Below are 16,876 nucleotides of genomic sequence, written 5' to 3'. Positions count from 1 at the left end.
TGATAGAACAAGAGGAAACGGCCTCAAGCTGTGCCAGGGGAGGTTTAGGTTAGACATTAGGAAAAACTTCTTCACTGAGAGGGTGGTGAAGCATTGGAACAGGCTGCCCAGGGAAGTGGTTGAGTCTCCATCCCTGGAGGTATTTAAAGAACAGATAGATGTGGTGCTCAAGGACATGGTATAGGTGGACTTGGCAGTGCTAGGTTAACGGTTGGACTCAGTGATCTTAAGGGTCTTTTCCAACCTTGACAATTCTATGATTCTATGATTCTCAAGTTTCTGTTCCACCATTCTGAAAACAGGGTATGCTTCCATACTTCACTGACATACATACATATATATATATACACACACACTTATTTTAAAGCCTACTTTATCTACACTAAGGTGCTTCCAGGCCACAGTTTAGTATGTTCTGTGTACTTTAATTGCCATCTACCCTTACTTTTGCAATAGCTAAACACATTTTTAGAAAGCCTAACTGATGTATAAATGCAATATATCAATCTTTGATGTGAACTGTGGGAGTAATGACCATTATGAACAGTGATTTTCTGAGCAGTGTGCAACTTTCAGACATCGCCGACTGTAATCACACCAAGTCACATCAAAACACATTTTGGGTTGCGATTGCTTCAGCAGAGGCACAGTTAGAACGTGGACAGCTCAGAAACTACCAGGAAAGCCGATTTCACGTATGAGTTTTAAACTCTTCAACGTTGCCTTTGGCTTTGCCTTGGTGGTTATGAAAGCTACACTAGATGCATACACTTCAGTGATTTTGTTTGCTTGTGGTGGTAGCTGTTTCATAGCTGGCGTACTGCTAACACATCAGGTCAGCTCAGCAGAAAAAGAATGCTTGTTCACTCGTGGGTACTTTTAAAGAGTAACCACTCAACGCGTTCACTGTATGTTGAGTCAGCACCGGCTGACCTCCCCCAGCCCGAGCAAACAGGCTGACATCCCCACCTAGCAGGAGCAGGAAGCAACCTGAAGCCCGCACCGGCACTCACACCGCCGCAGGGCAGGGCCAGAGCGCCCATTCCCACCCTCACCCCCGGCCCAGCCCCGGCGGGACTGCACCGCCCCCGGGGGCGGGCGGGGGAGGAGGCGAAGGGGTCGCAGCGGCCCCGCGGCTGGCCCCGGTCAGCAGCCGGCGGCGGGCCCTGAGACGAGCGGCGCCGCCCGACAGGCGCGGCCGCCCCGGCGGCTGGCGGCAGCCGCCCGCCAACGGCCGCTGGAGGCGCGCGGAGGGGGCTGCGCGCGGAGGGGGAAAGGGTGCGCAACTCCCCCCGCCCCGCCCCCGCCCCGCGTCCGGCAGCCCAAGGTCACGCGCGCCACGCCTGCCCCCGGCAACGGACCCCGTCCCCGACGGCTCCCCTCCTCCCCGGCCGCCCCGTTACCTCCATGGCGGGGCCAGCGGGCTGCAGGGGCGGGAAGATCGCGGCGCCGCAGCCGCTGTCAGCGCCGCTACATCCTCCCCGACCCACTTCCGCCTCCGTCATCCCCGCACGCCGGTAACGCAGCGCGGCTGACGGTGAGACAACGTTCGTCACCTGAGCCCCGCCCCCTGGGGGGCCGACCTCGGCCCCGCCCCCTGGCACGCGGCGCTGATCGTTGAACGCCTCAGTCGCACGGAGGAGCGGAGGCCGTGCGGGAAGGGCGGGCGGCGGTGCGGCCCGGCCAAGCCCCGGCGCCTGACGGGGTTTCTGCTGCGGCCGGGCGGCTTCGGCGGCAAAACCGACCTGAGGGGTGGCGTAAGGCAGGAGGTGCGGGTAGCGCTGCCAGCCGGGCGCTCTCCGTCTAATAAAAACGGCACAGGGGAAGGGGTATGGCTGCAACACTGCTGCACCCCACCGGTTCCTATTGCTGAAGGGCTTCTCAGGGGTGCGCTCTGCTGCGAGGGCTCATTAGGGTGCGGGAGCCTGTTATTAGGCAAGTCAGTCCCTCACTGTCATCGTAAGGAGAGTATGAAGTGAGCAGCTATGTGCTCAGACAGGTACTTAAGGATTTAGCATCCTGTTTTTAGCACCTCGATAGAAGCAGAGTGATTAAGTTATTTATCAAACGTCGGATATGAAGGACTGTGCCACAGCAAATAGCAGAAGCTAGGTATTATGGCTTGTAGTTCTGTTTTTTTAATTAAGAGCCATTTTTATGGCCGTTTGGGTAGGTGTTTGAAGGGAGCAATACCTACTTTAAAGTGCACACATTTTTTATTGTAATCATGCATGCACTTTGATAGTGCCTGGAATGATTTTTGACATTTTGTGATAATTAATTGATTTTTAATGAGAAGTTGCCTGGGAGAAACAATCTAGGCATATTATTCTATTTACAGTTCACCAGATAAATATTGAATATCACTGAATTAATTATGGTGTCATGAGAGAATATCTATTATTTTAGTAAAAAAAGAGTCATGTTAGTCAAAATGCCGCTCTTGGAAGAATAATTTGCATTTTTCCAAGTCTGCTTATTGCCATTCTTCTTTTAAAATTAAAATGACAAATAGTGACAAAAGGCAGAGAAGTTCTTCACATATACCTCAGAAATTATTTTCTTGTGTTTTTTTCCCCCTAATGCATTCACTGTACATTATATATATTTATTGTATATTGTAATATATGCAGGTACACAACTGCAGCAGGAGCATATGGTTCCATGCTTTCACAGAGGTTGCTGGCAAGGAACAGATCTCACTGACCAAACTGCAAGAAGCTGTTTTTCCATCACTTCTATTCTTATACTCTTCAGAAGCCCTACAGGGCACTAAACATTAAATCTTTCTCTCCCCATCCACCCTGGGAGACTTTGAACTGGGTACCTACACCTGCACTGCCATGGTCTAACATGGGGGTTTCACACAACTTCAAGAATATTCTAGATACAGTCCTTCCAAAACCATCCTGTGGCAAAAGTTTTTGACCCTGATCTATGCCATACTGCACTGCTTTGTCCTTCCAGGTCAGTCTCCGATTGAAGTTGGACGTCTGGAGAGAACACTGTAGGAAAGCTCACCTTCTTTTTTGGAAAACCCCAAAGAAAACAATGTTTCATGTAAATTTGTTCTTTCCTCCTGTCCCCAGAAAATACATAGTATGATTCAACTCATGGGTAATCTCATGACTTAGCCTATGAGGAAATTGATTTTGGAGATCATCCAAGACAGACACACAAAGGCTTTTCAGCAGTGTTTGTACTGAAGACAGCGAACTACCGGCTCACTCATCGCCAGCTTTCTGAAACGGATTCTGGCTAGAGAGCATTCGGCTCCTGATATAGCTCCCTGCTCCTGTGAGCTATGTATTTGGCAGAGACAGGCCAATTCTCCCCTCCCGCCCCCCTTCATTTTGTGCAACAGAATTTAGGTATATTTTACAACTGAGATTATCTTGACAGTCTCTCATTCTGGTCTTGAATCGCAACAGCAATTGCAAAGCATCCTGGTTAGGGAATGGTAGAAGAATTAAAAAAGTTTCTAGAATAACTAGAAGAAAAAAAGATTGAGGATTTTGAGTGTTGATTGTTTCAACTTGTTACAATAAAGTACAAGATGCTCCGTGTTTTGTGGGAAAAAATGTTGATTCGTACCTGCAATAGTCTTACATAATTTTCTTAAACAGGTTACGATTGTATGTCTTACCTATCTGGAAGGAGCCACTAAGTTGATATATATTGCATGCAGCTAATTTGAGACAAGATAAGTGAGAAAAACAAGGATAATTTATATGCTCCATATATTCTATGATTTCATTATCTTTGTAAAAGATAATTAGTTCATCTTTTTAAATAACATTGTTTATGTAAAACAAGACTGCAAAGACATTTATGAGATGTGTTGGAACAGAGCATAACAAACTAAATCCTGCTTTTGTTGAGAAGCCAAGTCCCACAGGGCTGTGATTAGCCTTACATCAAGGCAGGGTACAAATGCTTGTTCACTGTCATTGAAATTATTCGACCTGCATGAATTTTCTGAAGAGCACAGAATGAGAGAATTACTGTAATTTTGCAACTGTGGAATTTGTTTCCAGCATACAAGAGCTGATGCTTTAAATAGTTGCCACTGTAGAATCTGCCTTTCCAACAGGTTCTGAAGATGGCAAACTCTTTTGTTTGTGAACCGTGCTGGTCCAGTCAGCATTCTTGCTTTGAGCTACTTTTATGGCTTTTCTACATGCCAAATTAGTCTAAAGGAAGGCAGGGTATGAATTTAGAGTATGTTAACTATTCTTTTTTGGAAACTTAAAGTATTCTCCCTGCCCCGTGCAAATGAACCGTAAATTCTTTGGCTGACTGTGGCCATTTTGTTGGGTTGGGTTCAGGTTCAGTAGGTTCCCACTGGAGTGGAATGATAGAAGCTACAGGTACAGCGAAAAAGTTAAGAAAGTGTAAAAGTGGAGGCTAATCTGAATGTTTATATGAGTAAATAAGATGCAAGGGCAGTACTGTCCTTTGTATTTATCTCAAAACTACTTTGTATGTGAAGGATTTGTTTAGGTATTAAAAAAAGAAATTGTATACGTAGTCCTTAATTCTGGTCTTAAATTGCAATAGGAAACTGAAAGGTAAGAAATTTGGTGTTCTGTTACTCGTCTGCAAAGCCCACCGAGCCTGTTGGAAGATTAGCGTGAAACTGAAACAAGGAAACTAACATTTTGTTTGAGCACTTAGGGTTGGGTCTGGCTATAAAAGACTGTTCCATTGTTAACAGGACATGAAAGCCCTTTTAACTGCACACAGAGATAGTAGCAAATATAGATGAGTGAGGGTTATTGGCACAGTAACAAGTTACTGTGAATCAAGAGGCCCAATTTCAACAAAAAAAAAAAATTGGTTACCTTCTTTTGTAGATGTCTAACCTAAGACTCTACCTATACCTATATTGCCTGTAGCAGAGCAGGACCCAGTGTGGCTTGCTTTTGACATAATCTTTCTGTCTCCATGGTCATGGTAGATCGCTATAATTCAACTATGGGCCTTCACACAGTCCTAAAGGCAGTCTGAGCTCACATTGCTGATAAATACCAACTGCCCTTGCAGCAGGCTATGTCGAAGCCCTTCTGCAAAATAATCTATGAGTAATTTGCCTCTTCAACATTAATCATGGGACATTGCTGCATGACAACATTCCTCGTCCACCTACGCAGTGCCTAAGTCTGTGCTTGGTCTGGAGGGTAGGCAGAGCCTTGTTATCCAGCCTAAGCCCATGGCTTTTAGTCTAGCAGCACAGTTTGGTTGCATCCCATGAGTATGAAGGGCTTAACTTTCTCTCTCAATGTGCCTCTAGGCTCACCTTCAGCCTACACTGAGACGGGGCTTGCATCACACATTGAGGACGTGAGGGAAATGGAGGCTTCAGTCCAGGCTTAAAATAGAATGTTAATGCACCTCTGGAAAATTCCAGAATTAATAATTAACCTTGTCATAAAGATAAGGCTATTTGTGAACATGTTGTCGTAAATCGTTATAAAAAAATATAATGTATATATTATAGGATAGGATATCCATATCCTGTATGCATAGGACAAATTAAATAAAAACTACTTCCTGTCCACGGTTTGGTTCCTGACTGGAGAAACAGTGACTTTCAATCCAAGCATGAAGCAGTTCATCTACAGTAAGATTAGTGCAAAAAAAAAAAAAGCAGTGTCCTTCTGTCTTTGAATGCTAGCTAAGAAGATAGAACAGCTCCCTTCTCTGTCTCTTTCTTTAATTTTCTGAAGCTCGGTGCTTCTTCCATTCTGTTTTGTAAATGGTTGCATTCCCTGTGAAAGTAAAATGGCTCCTCTAGTTGCTATCGACAGTTGAGCTAAAGGATGATCATGACTACCTTAGAATTAATACAGCAGTTCCTATTAAGAAGTCCGTATCAAAGCAGGAATTCATTCCTGCGGGAGGATTTGTTTTGGTAGTTTTAATGCAGAGCTACAAAACAGAACCATGTGAGCGGTTAACGTGTATTAATCAACACTGATTGTCAAACATCTGTTAGAGGTGAATAACTATCGAAATTCTGCAGGTACACTTTCTTACAAAAGAAGACACAAGCAGCATTGAAGAAGTGGCTGTGGGATTGCATTAGCTAAACTGACACAAGTCCTTTTTAAACTGACATAGAAGAAGTTGCACCTGTGTAAGAAGGTTAGTAAAATCGTGCATCTAGATAACTGGATGAAAATAAAGCATAGGTGTATATTCAGGGTGTATGTCTAACAGAGCTTTGTATGGAGCTCTATCACCATAGCAAACAGAGTCACTTGTTTGCACCAGAAGCTTGACAATAGTTTAAATTGATTTGAAATAATTTAGCTGACCATGTACAATCTCCTTCTGCAGGTGCTCCTTGATTTACAGTGTCTTATGTAAAAATAAGTTAAACCTCTTACTGACTTATGTTGGTATTAGTAAACAATCTCGGTATACAAACACATCATTTAAAGCTCTTCTGTACATAACAACTGACAAACCTAAAGATATGTAAGTTAAAGGCGCTCTAGATGTAGGCACCCTCCAGTCATCTACCCAGAAGCACGTACACATCTCTGTTGACATACTGTCATAATAGACACCAAAGCACAGTAGTCTCCAGGCCCACTGGGGGATGCATACAGCCTATTAACCCCTTTCCCAAACTTCCCTGGTAACTACAGATCCAATCATTTTCACTGGTAACAATTCACTGTTCCCTGTAGTTTTACACTGGTATAATTAATAACATTTTGCAAATTATGACTGAATCCACAGGTTGATCTCTCTCAGCTGTGGTGGCTTGAGAGGGCATAAAAAGCAGAAACATCCCACTTTTCTATCCCCCTGCCAGCTATATTTTGTCATAAAGGTTAACATTTCTGTCTTTGAATATATATAAGGGTAATATCAATAGGATAAGAAAAGCCAGTTTTTATGTAACCACACATCTAGTGTTTGTTTCACCCCTTTTTTTCTAGGATTGCACTCTGACCTGTGTTACTTTTTATCTGTGTTTCAGAGCAGCTGAATTGCAGCTGGGTGAAGACTTACCTAAGGAAGTGAGAGCAAAGGTGACTTTTCCAATGTGATATGAGCCCCTTATTATATGGTGCCTCTGTCTTTGCAGTGGCTGTGCAGCTCCCTTTCAGACCAGGCTTCAGCCACCGTCAGCATTTTGCACTTCTGATAGATTCAGAGATTTCAAAGGAGGAACAGATGGGTCATCTGTGTGACCTTTTGTACAGCACCGCTTGTGAAATGTCACCAAGCTACTGCATTAACCATGTTTTCCATTTACTGATGGCTCTTATGACACTGAATGAGGATTAGATGGGCAGACTGAGCTGGCTCATGTGGTTTCATGGAGCAACCCAAGAGGATGGAAATATGCCAGAGAGCAGGCAACGCCTTTTCCTCATACTGGCAATAGTGCGATAGCAAATCAAGTTAATAAAAAAACAAACGAGTAGAAAGTTCCCCAGGCTGATATTTAGCCTTGCTGTGATGAACAGCAGCACCTCTGCCAGATGATGTTTTTCATCAGGTAGTCAATTTACTGAGACATCTTTTACTGGTGGGCAGGAATCTCTGTTAACCTAAAGCCCTTCAATTGCCTACATTTGCACTGATGTAGCAAACACATGTTTCAGGTTTCAGCGTTTCCTGCATTTTTGGGGGAAACTCTGTGGGCGAGGAACTGACAATGTAGCTTCTACATTTAACAGGAAGCTTTTCGTTTGTTTTCAAACTCAACGCAAGATATCGCTGCCCTTTAGAGAACTGCATTTTTTTTAGATATTTGGATTAAATCGATAGCCTGAAATGGACTGTGCATGTTGACAGCTGCTCCTATTACTAAATCCTTGGAACTCTCCACAGGCCAAAGAGAAAATACCTCCAGCAAACATTTTCTGTGTTAAAGTAGACTAAACTAGACTAAATGAGACTAAGACAGTATTTTCCTCCAGCTGCTGTCATCTGCTGTTTTCCCTCTGACGTTCAGAATGCAAACCCAGTTAAGCAGGAACTCTTTGGGGCCTTTTTTGTGTGCCAACCTCAATGGTGGCACTTTAAAACCAAAACTGGATTGTTAACAGTTGTCTATAATAAAGTGGGCTATGAATCGCTTTAGTTAATTTCCCACAAGCTCAAAGCATGGCTATAGTGCTGGTACTAATGCTAAAGCAGAACTGGTCTTTAATTGGTAATATCGACCAGACCCTATTGCAACTAAGAGCACTCAATGGGATGTTTGTATGTTCGGTTAACAGGAGAAGAGTGCAGAAAAGGAGATAATAATGTGATGCGTCTCATGAACACTTTTACAACAGTGGAGAAGAGGGAGACAGTACATGCAGCGCTGACTCTTGACCTGGTTCATACCAACTTTCAGAATTCTCCAAATGTTAACAGAAGATTATGCTATCCGTTTCAAAAGGTAACACTGAGAAAAGCTTCTTGTCTTGATGCAGTAGGGACTCCTGCCTCCACAGCTGGATTGTAGATAAATGCCTCTATGTAGCCTGTTAGCAAGCTTTATCAAAGGAATTAATGGGTGTTCAGTGTTTTGGGAAATGTTGTCTTCATCTCAATGGCATTTATGATGCCCAGCTTAAAACGAGAGAAAAAGAAAATGATTCTACTTTGTGCATTTCTGTTGCTCAGTTTATACTTGACCACCTTTAAATTTGTTTATTGTTATTTATTGATTAATGTTCTTACAACATGTGAATAACATATAATGCCCACACCTGTTGCAGTCTTTTAACACCTTTTTTCCTATTGGTTCATAATTTCTATTAGAGATTGATTTGAAAATGCCAGCAATATCAATTAGAGTTTTACAAAGACAAAAACTCAAAGCATGTCTGAAATATTTTTGTTAATGCTGAAAGTTACTGGGAGGGATGAATAAGAAGTATCCTGTGGGATTATTTTCTTCAGGGAGACCAACCTCAACCTAAACTTCCACATAATTTAGGCACTCATGATAATGAAAAATCAGTGGTGTGTGAAAGAGAGATATTGAAATCTTAGGGACACAGGCATTTTGTGAAGGAAAAGCAAAATATATAAAATGGAAAAGGCTGAAGATCATAGAGAATAATGCACATTGCTAATAATCACAGTTCTGTGCGAAAAACAAGAGAGGTATCAGCCATTTTCTTCTTATAATCTTCATCAAATTTCTCATTCTGTGCCACAGTGAAATAATTCTTCCAGTCCCCAACAACCCCTAAGAAAGAGCAAAGCAAAAAAAGAAAAAAGATTAATTTACCAGTATTTCCTGAAGCCCATTAGCCATGACTCACTAGATGCTTGTACTTCAAGGCTTATTTCAAAACAGAATGACAACTAGGAAGACAGAGCTGATGCCAGTAACAAACTTCAGTACCTTTTCTCATGAATGGGGAAATGGAGTGATCCATTATTCCCTGAAACTCAGTAGTGTAGTTTGTCATGGGATTGTCCTTCATTATCTCAAATGAGGTGTTATGGAGTATCTTGTTTAGAACCTCCTGATTCACGTCCTTCTCCAGGAACTTCAGAATCTTCTGAATTTCTTGCTTTGGATTCTGTGGAGAGAATAACACGGGATAGGATACAGAGACAGGAGAAGCAAAGAAATCAAACATAGTGTTAAAGTTGCAATTGTTGTCAGGGTGAGATGATCAGGTTATCTGAAGATTTACTGATACAGCTGGCATTATAATAGAAAACTGTTCATCATAGGTTGTATCTACTGGACTTCCAGATTTCAGAGCTCTATAAAGATATATTCAGCCTTTTACCTCCTTCATGTCTTCATAGAAGAGGTAGAGAATACGGTGCCTATCTTTTGCCTTCCACCATCCTTTTACATGGTCATACCAGGAACCCCAGAGCACTGAAAAAGGAGTAACATTATCAACAGCTATAAATGCCCAAACTGTCTTTACATATCTGTGGTACTCATGTTTCCCTCATAACCAGTATCTGGGCATTTCCCAGCTGGTTTCGAATCATTGTGCTCTGTCTGTGCTTATCACAGCATTCATGCTATTAATCCCTCAGGTGTATGGATGCTCAGAGGAGGATTCATGTGTAACTTTAGAGGGCAACAAATGCAGATGTTTACCCCTGAATGAAAAATCCAGGCTGCCTTTACAGTCGATGGAGAGCAACAGACATTTCCACAGTGACTCATCTGATCAGCTGGACAAGACCGGTCATAATTGGCCTTGCTTTGAGCAGGGGGGTTGACTAGATAGACATGAAAGGTCCCTTCCAACTTGCATTATTCTGTGTTTCTAACTAGTTTCAATATTTCGTATACTATCAGAAGTGCCTGTTTCTCTCCAGCAAGTATCAAGATGACTAGCTTGGACAGAGGTAGCTATGTTCGAGATTTCTACACTGGGACAGACGGCTCCCAAGCCAACCTGGTCAAACACAAGGTCTCCTTTAGACATGAGACTCTCATGCTGGTCCAGACAGTGGTGTTTCTAGGCCTGCATGGTGGCAAAAATATTAAGGAACTATGGAAGCTTTACTGACCAAAATTGCAGGCTGCCATCCACCTGAGCAGGTTTTCTTTCTTGGATATGAGCATCTTTTTTAGAAAGGGAAGAATCAGCTTCTGGGGTTGCCTGTCTTTAGCTAGATAACTGGCTTTGTTCAGGTGCCTGATTTTTATAAAGATTAATTTAGGTAAAAAGACTCCCTCAACTCAAATTCACACCACACATTTCTACACAAAATTAAACGTTCGTTTCTTGTATATCAGACTAGAGTAAAATCAATTACACCACTGTTCCTTCCCAGCTGGCTTCCAGCCAGGTTTCTTCTAACCTCAGAGAGAAGAGATTAAGCCTGAAAATTGTCACATATGTTTCTGAATGATAATAGAATAGAGAGTAGCATATTGGTTTTTTGTTGTTGTTTTTTTTTTTTTTTTCCAAAATGGGAATGTAAAGATAGAATTAATCCTTTAGGTACTAATAAAAACCCATAAATGAAGATAAATTGCTACTGGAACACTTTCAGTAGATATCCTTCCATAGAGTGTCAGCACTGGATTTCAAGCCATAGCTGAAATAAATAAATCAATGATGTCATGCATTTTTTAAATGAACAAAATCTCTTATACGACTGATTGCAGTTCATCACCTTTTCCGGTCATGAATTTCTCCATGAACTCCTCCCAGGTTCCTGGGTCAGGCATTTCTTTACTCATTCTGTGGAAATGGTAGTATGACACCAGGTTGTCTTTTGCATTTCTCGCCACATAGATTATCTTTATTGATATGAAGAGAGAGAGAGAGAGAGAAAAATTAACTTACACATGCTTATATAGATATTGAGCATCTCCTGGAGTTTTCTCTTGGAGCCTGATGACAGAGGCTTAAGAAATTTTGCTTTGAAGCTGCCATTTTCTGAAATCCAACACAGGTAACTTAGTCATGACTCCTTTAGTTTCACACAGGCTTTGCACATTAAACGGAAAATATCTGGGGAGACCTTTAGGTTTCACAAAGATTCTGGAAACCATATTCAGTCCTGGTTTATGTCACTTTCTTTGCAGGTGAACTAGAATTGAGTCCTACCTCTTCAGCCTTACCTTACAGTTTTGTTCCCAGAAGGAGGGAGGCAGCAACTGCACAGGGAGATGAGTTTTTATTGTTCGTGGAGAAGGCATAGCTTCAGCTAACTCCAGGCCTGTGGGATGTTTCATTATGAGATGTGACTTGGTCTCTAAATTGCACTAGCACTTCTTTGCTATTCTCATATGCGTGATTTTGACTGTGACTTTTCAGCAGTTCACCTTGCAACAATCATTCATCTCCAAAACAATTACGTAGCAGTGTAACATATACAACATTGCATAAGCACCTTCAGTGTTTCTAGAGAAATTTTTACCTGTGTATTCAGTGAGGAAAGAGGGAACACTGATTCATATCTTCTTGCTTTCTTTGGCCCATGTCTAACCCCTGCATTCCAAGGGATAATGGTGAATGCTAATCTATATTTACCCAACCAAAGTTTTTCCTTCTCAATATTTAGTGATCTCCTTTGACTTTGCAGATAAGAAATTTTTGTTTCTTTCTAGGACGCAAGAAGAATAGACTGGCTGACTAGACTTTCTGGATAGCATTTAAAGAAAAACTAGGAGAATGATGGACAGTGGATTTTGAGTAGCTATGGATATATGGGAATACTTGGGAATACCTGGTGATATGTGGAGATGTGTTATCTCCTCCCCGCCCCTTTTTTAAACATCTATCATGACCTCTATCTTTTTTTTTCCTGTCATCATCTATCATCCTCTGTCATCCTCTATCATTTTTTTGTCTCTCTCTGTGTCAACACAGTCTAGCTTAGAAGAGAAAAAGTAGTACTTCTGCTGCAGAGTTAGTCAAGCTTTTTAGCTTCAAATATGAAGAGAGTCTGGCTTAAAGATTTGTGTGGAACGGGATCCCTTGCTGGGAGAAGACTCTTGTAGAAAACTGTCTTTGCAAAACAGTCAGGCCTGCTGGTTGCCTGAATGCCCCATAGTTTGTTTAGATGACTAGACCCTAGAATTTAACAGCAATTACTCAAAACACTAGCAAAACCACTGAAACCATTACCTACCATACATCCATGACATAGGTTTCTCTTCCATACAGCCCCTAATCAGAGAATGGGATTCAATTGCCCCCACATTGCCATTTCACGCATATCTGCTGCTGTCTTAGGTACTGTGGAGTATCACACACAGCGTTTAGATGCCATTCCAAAACAGCATGGTCTTCAGTAGCACCTGAGTCACATCTGTCAGCTTTGCATTGGCTTGAGTAGCACTGGATGTTTATGTTAAAGCAACTGAAGTGATCCCTAATACCCAACACAGTGCATAGTTCAGTGACAAAGCAAGTGGAACCTTTCCCAGGAAACCTGTGGCATCAACACTGGGTGCTTGTTTTGCTTCATTTTGTCTAAAATGCAAATCTATTTGTATAATATTCACCTGAGTAACTTGCAGCTGGAGGCTCTTGGATAGACCACTCAAGGAAAGGATGGCGTCTGTAAGTAGTAGCGCGTCTACACTTCTCAACATCTCCATTTTGTTGAATCATATCCACTATCTCCTGTGTCCATGTGGTACCTGAAAATGTCAGTGTTTAGAGGTTTCCCTCAGGGATAGCCAAGAGCCTCTTCTGCTAGTGAAGTGAAAGCCAGAAGGATGGACTCCCCATTAAAGGAAGAAGGAACAGCACAGAAGATGATAGACAAAGTGAAAAGAGGATAATGGAGGAAAAATGCATAGTTAGGAATACAAAGGTAATTCCCAAAGCACAGTTTAAGGGATTCCATTTTAGACAGGCTTCTTCTTGCCAACAGAAATAGCCTCCACCCCCATGCCAGTAATGAAAAAAGCTCAGGGATAAACTCACTATGATTTGGAGATTGTGTTATTTGCAGAGAGGAATGAAATTATCTCCTCTCAATTTTCATACCTCACAAAAATTTAGGTATTTCAACATTTGTTTTCATCCTGAATTTGAATGAAAAAGTGAAATACCTGAACTGTGAGTGAGGAAAAATTTCATACAGTTTGAAAATATAAAAAAGTTGCAGTATTTTCAACATTCCCAATTTGAAATGCTTTAATGAAGGTCAGTACAACATTTCGTCTGCCTGAGCTACTGCAACATCTTGTAAAAGTTACAGTATTGTGTCTCTCACGTGCCTCTTTTCCCTTATAGCCATGATCACTGGGTTGACCACATCTCCTCGGAGATACTGTGGCAGGTCAGCTACAGAACAGGCTAAGGGATAACTTGGAAAGCAATGTGGGCAGGAAACTCAGCCCTTCGTAAGATGCTTGAATTGTGCATCTCTAGCAGATACAACATAATGTCAAATGGACTCCTAACTTTATTTCTTTTCAGTTCAATGGCTGAGAGGTTTAATCCAGGCTGGATAAAATAATGTGGTTTTGCTTTCAGTATACAGGAAATAAATTAAAAGCTTTCAGGTTTTACAAATATAATGGGGTTCTTTTTTGTAATAATTTTTTTTTCTACTGAAAAAATACTTAAAAATTCTTGCTAATTCAAGTCACTCTTTTTTTATGCTCATCAAATGTTCCTGAATCTGTTCCTGAATCCCATAAACTGTACATGTTTTTATTCATCCAGGATTAATATTGTTGCTTGTTATTCATTGTTTTCTTGCGTAGTAAGTATAAAGGGTCTGATCAAGAGGTAAAATAGTAATGAGCTAAGTGGCCAATCACTGAATAAAATACCAGATAGCTAATAGTAATGGTGGGTATTTTATTTTATTTTATTAGCTGAAATTATTAAGTGAATTTGCTTATTTCCTTAAAATAACCCATTTCCAGAAATCAGTACTGGTTTACACACCAAGTCATTCCCCAAATATATAATACAATCCATAGTTGTTCAGTCAGTTTCTATTTTTTCTTAGTAATGATGACTTTTTACTAGGCTTTGTTAAATCATTACCTATTGGTGGAAAACTTCTATTGTTGCCATTAATATATACGTATATAATCTAAATCAAAGGAAACATTTAAGTATAGATAATTAGACTTTGACCATTTGAACTTCAATAATAATAGGTGGTTGTTACTTCTGCCAAAGAAGTCAGAAGTTACTAGTCACAGCTGACAGAGCTTCACGTCTTTAAAATATGTCTGGCTTGGGATTAAACAAATCTCAGTCACAATAGAAAACCATAATTTTCAATTCCAACAATAAGCATTATCCCAAACTTTTCTGTTCTGTTTCCTGCCCACACCAACCTGCTTTTGTATAGGTTGCGATGAGCAGATCATCAGGTCTGGCTTTGAACTTCCACACTTGGTCCCATGTGCTGCATATTGGTTTTGTGAAGGGAATACCTTCCACTTCACATATCTCAGCGCGGGACACCACTGTCTCTTTCAGACTCAAATCTTCCATTTTATCCAGGGCTATTGAGCACTGCATGAAGAAAGAAAGGCTTGGAATTAAAATGGTTGCTCTGAAAAAAAATCTAAATTTACTCATCCATTCTTGAGGTCTCTTTTATTGACTGAATTTCATGTCCTCTGATTTCTTTGTCTATGATTTGGCCTGTCTGGATCCATATGTAGGCTCCTTAAAGCTGGATCTAATTTTCAGAAATGCTTGGTATATTGCTGTTGGTCGTTCTCAGCATCTCTAAAAATCACTCTGTCTACTCAGACACAAAAAGAGGAAAAAAGCCATTATTCCCATCTTTAAACATTTTACCAAATATATTTATGTAAAATTCTGACTGTAAGTATGTGGCCTTTGAGAGGCAAGAAAAAGTAATCAGAGGTGTGATTGAAAAGAAGGCAGAGCATAATAAGCTCCCACTGAAGTCATCACACAGGACCCAACCCTTCTTAAAGAAAATAAACAGAAACACTCGCTAACACGCTTTGGGCCTCATACTCACAAAAATATTTGCAGAGCTTTTCTGTGTTTCGTTCCTGGAGCTTTTCACTTTTAGAGCTCTTTGCTGTATATTGTGATTTGTTGCAGATAAATAACTTGAACTAGATAGATCATTAACTAAAGGTTTAGACTTTAGTTATTTAAATCGATCTACTGCCTATTGTACAGTTTTACAATACCTAGTTATTGATCTCTGGATTTCTCTCAAGGAAGCCTCTTCTTAACCATAACCTTCAGAGCTCCAGTATCTGATCAGAGGAAAGTTCTGCTTAAAGGGAGGCTACAGAAATAATCTCAATTAAAAATATCAGCCAGAAAAGACAAAAGACATTTCAATCCCAAAAGCAAACATTGCCAAAGTATTTCCTTTTGTTTCCTTGTTGACTCACACCCAATAGCACACAGATTCAGCTGAGCATAGCAAGAGGTTGAGTTGGTGGCTGGGCAGTGACTGAAGAAATAAAAAAAAAAGAAGAGAATTTTTTCTACTTGAATGTCTTCCGTCCTTGCCTGTATTGATGACTGTGCACCAACTTAAATCTTCAGGCAGAAGTAGAACAAAAGCTTGGGTGGATTTTCTGTTCCTCCTATGAGTGTGAAGAGAGCAAAGGAGGAGGTACAGCAGCAGCCAACGGCTGAACAGTATTTCTGGCTTGGTTTATGAACTCCTTTTCAATCCCATGCAGGAAAAATACTTTAAATTCTCATCTAGTGGAAGGTGTCCCTGCCCATGGTAAGGGGATTGGAACTAGATGATCTTTAAGGTCCCTTCCAACCCAAACCATTCTATGATCTATCCTATGATCTATGATCTAAAGTATGATTGTTACTGGCAACAACATTAAATGTTGGTCAGTAGCTCCAGCAAGATTATTTTAACTTGTCTCTGTCATTGTCCAACAGTCTTAGAATAATTAATTTTCTTACTAATATTTAATCTAAATTGCAAAATAGTTTATTATTTTTTAATACCCAAGATCAACAGGACTGAATGAATTAAAAGTAACTTGGTTCCATTTTCACCATGTACTGCACCGTGCTCATTTGATAGATGTCTAAGGGTCTGTTTAATTGCTGGGGCCAGCCATTTGTGTTTTATAGCACTTTCTAGACAGGTTCACTTGTTGACTAGCCTGACATTACAGGGTTAGCAATCACTGTGTGTGAGGTAATGTTTCTTTATAAGATTTAAGTCCCTATCTATCTTTAAATCTATATGAGATACTGGGAGAGATAATGACATGCCTTGGACTAGTCACAAACAGCATAGTAACACTGGCTGCTAAAAGTATGCCAATGACGCTTTTATATCTGGTTCCCAGCTGTTGCAGTCACGCTGAAATGTTTGGTTGCATCAGGAAAAGCTGTTCTTGGGCAAAAGGTAGGTCACTCCAGCTGACCTCAAGCAAGTTTGAATGGATTGTGTTCATAAAGGAAAATTATTTTGA

The 16,876-nt window shown here is 41.0% G+C and overlaps 2 protein-coding genes across 6 annotated transcripts in view; both read right to left on the bottom strand.

The window, feature by feature from the left end:
- The window catches only part of GCC2 (GRIP and coiled-coil domain containing 2), a 34,124-nt gene extending 32,592 nt beyond the window's left edge, over positions 1-1,532 (bottom strand). For all 4 annotated transcript variants that reach the window (XR_015704945.1, XM_087758406.1, XM_087758407.1 and 1 more), the window contains exon 1: positions 1,404-1,532. Coding sequence is in view for 3 of the 4 variants with exons in the window: in XM_087758406.1 (XP_087614532.1) it covers positions 1,404-1,505 (102 nt within the window). In the remaining variant the exon portion in view is untranslated. The remainder of the gene's footprint in view (positions 1-1,403) is intronic.
- A 7,272-nt stretch (positions 1,533-8,804) lies between these two features.
- On the bottom strand, positions 8,805-15,691 carry SULT1C4 (sulfotransferase family 1C member 4). Of its 2 annotated transcripts, none has more exons than XM_009472607.2 (8): positions 15,430-15,691; positions 14,768-14,948; positions 12,965-13,102; positions 11,576-11,673; positions 11,125-11,251; positions 9,768-9,862; positions 9,371-9,551; positions 8,805-9,211 (listed from the first exon to the last, which is right to left on the bottom strand). In XM_009472607.2, exons 2-8 carry the CDS (start codon positions 14,925-14,927, stop codon positions 9,099-9,101), a joined length of 912 nt encoding a protein of 303 aa, XP_009470882.1. In that variant the 5' UTR covers positions 14,928-14,948; positions 15,430-15,691; the 3' UTR covers positions 8,805-9,098. The 2 variants fall into 2 exon arrangements, with proteins under 2 accessions (XP_009470882.1, XP_087613632.1); XM_087757506.1 differs by having other exon boundaries at positions 15,608-15,691.
- Positions 15,692-16,876: the final 1,185 nt, after the last annotated feature.

Source organism: Nipponia nippon, unplaced genomic scaffold (assembly GCF_047370975.1).
Source record: "Nipponia nippon isolate SJK-2023a ecotype South Korea unplaced genomic scaffold, ASM4737097v1 scaffold_2, whole genome shotgun sequence".
NCBI lineage: Eukaryota > Metazoa > Chordata > Aves > Pelecaniformes > Threskiornithidae > Nipponia > Nipponia nippon.
This window is presented reverse-complemented; position numbering and strand designations above follow the sequence as displayed.

Excerpts from the sequence above, each read along its gene's own strand:
- SULT1C4 (XM_009472607.2), bottom strand. The coding sequence starts at position 14,927 with ATGGAAGATTTGAGTCTGAAAGAGACAGTGGTGTCCCGCGCTGAGATA. Across the intron at positions 13,103-14,767 it reads CGCAACCTATACAAAAGCAG|GTACCACATGGACACAGGAG; the intron begins GTTGGTGTGGGC and ends TGACATTTTCAG. Across the intron at positions 9,863-11,124 it reads GAAATTCATGACCGGAAAAG|TGCTCTGGGGTTCCTGGTAT; the intron begins GTGATGAACTGC and ends CTCCTTTTTCAG.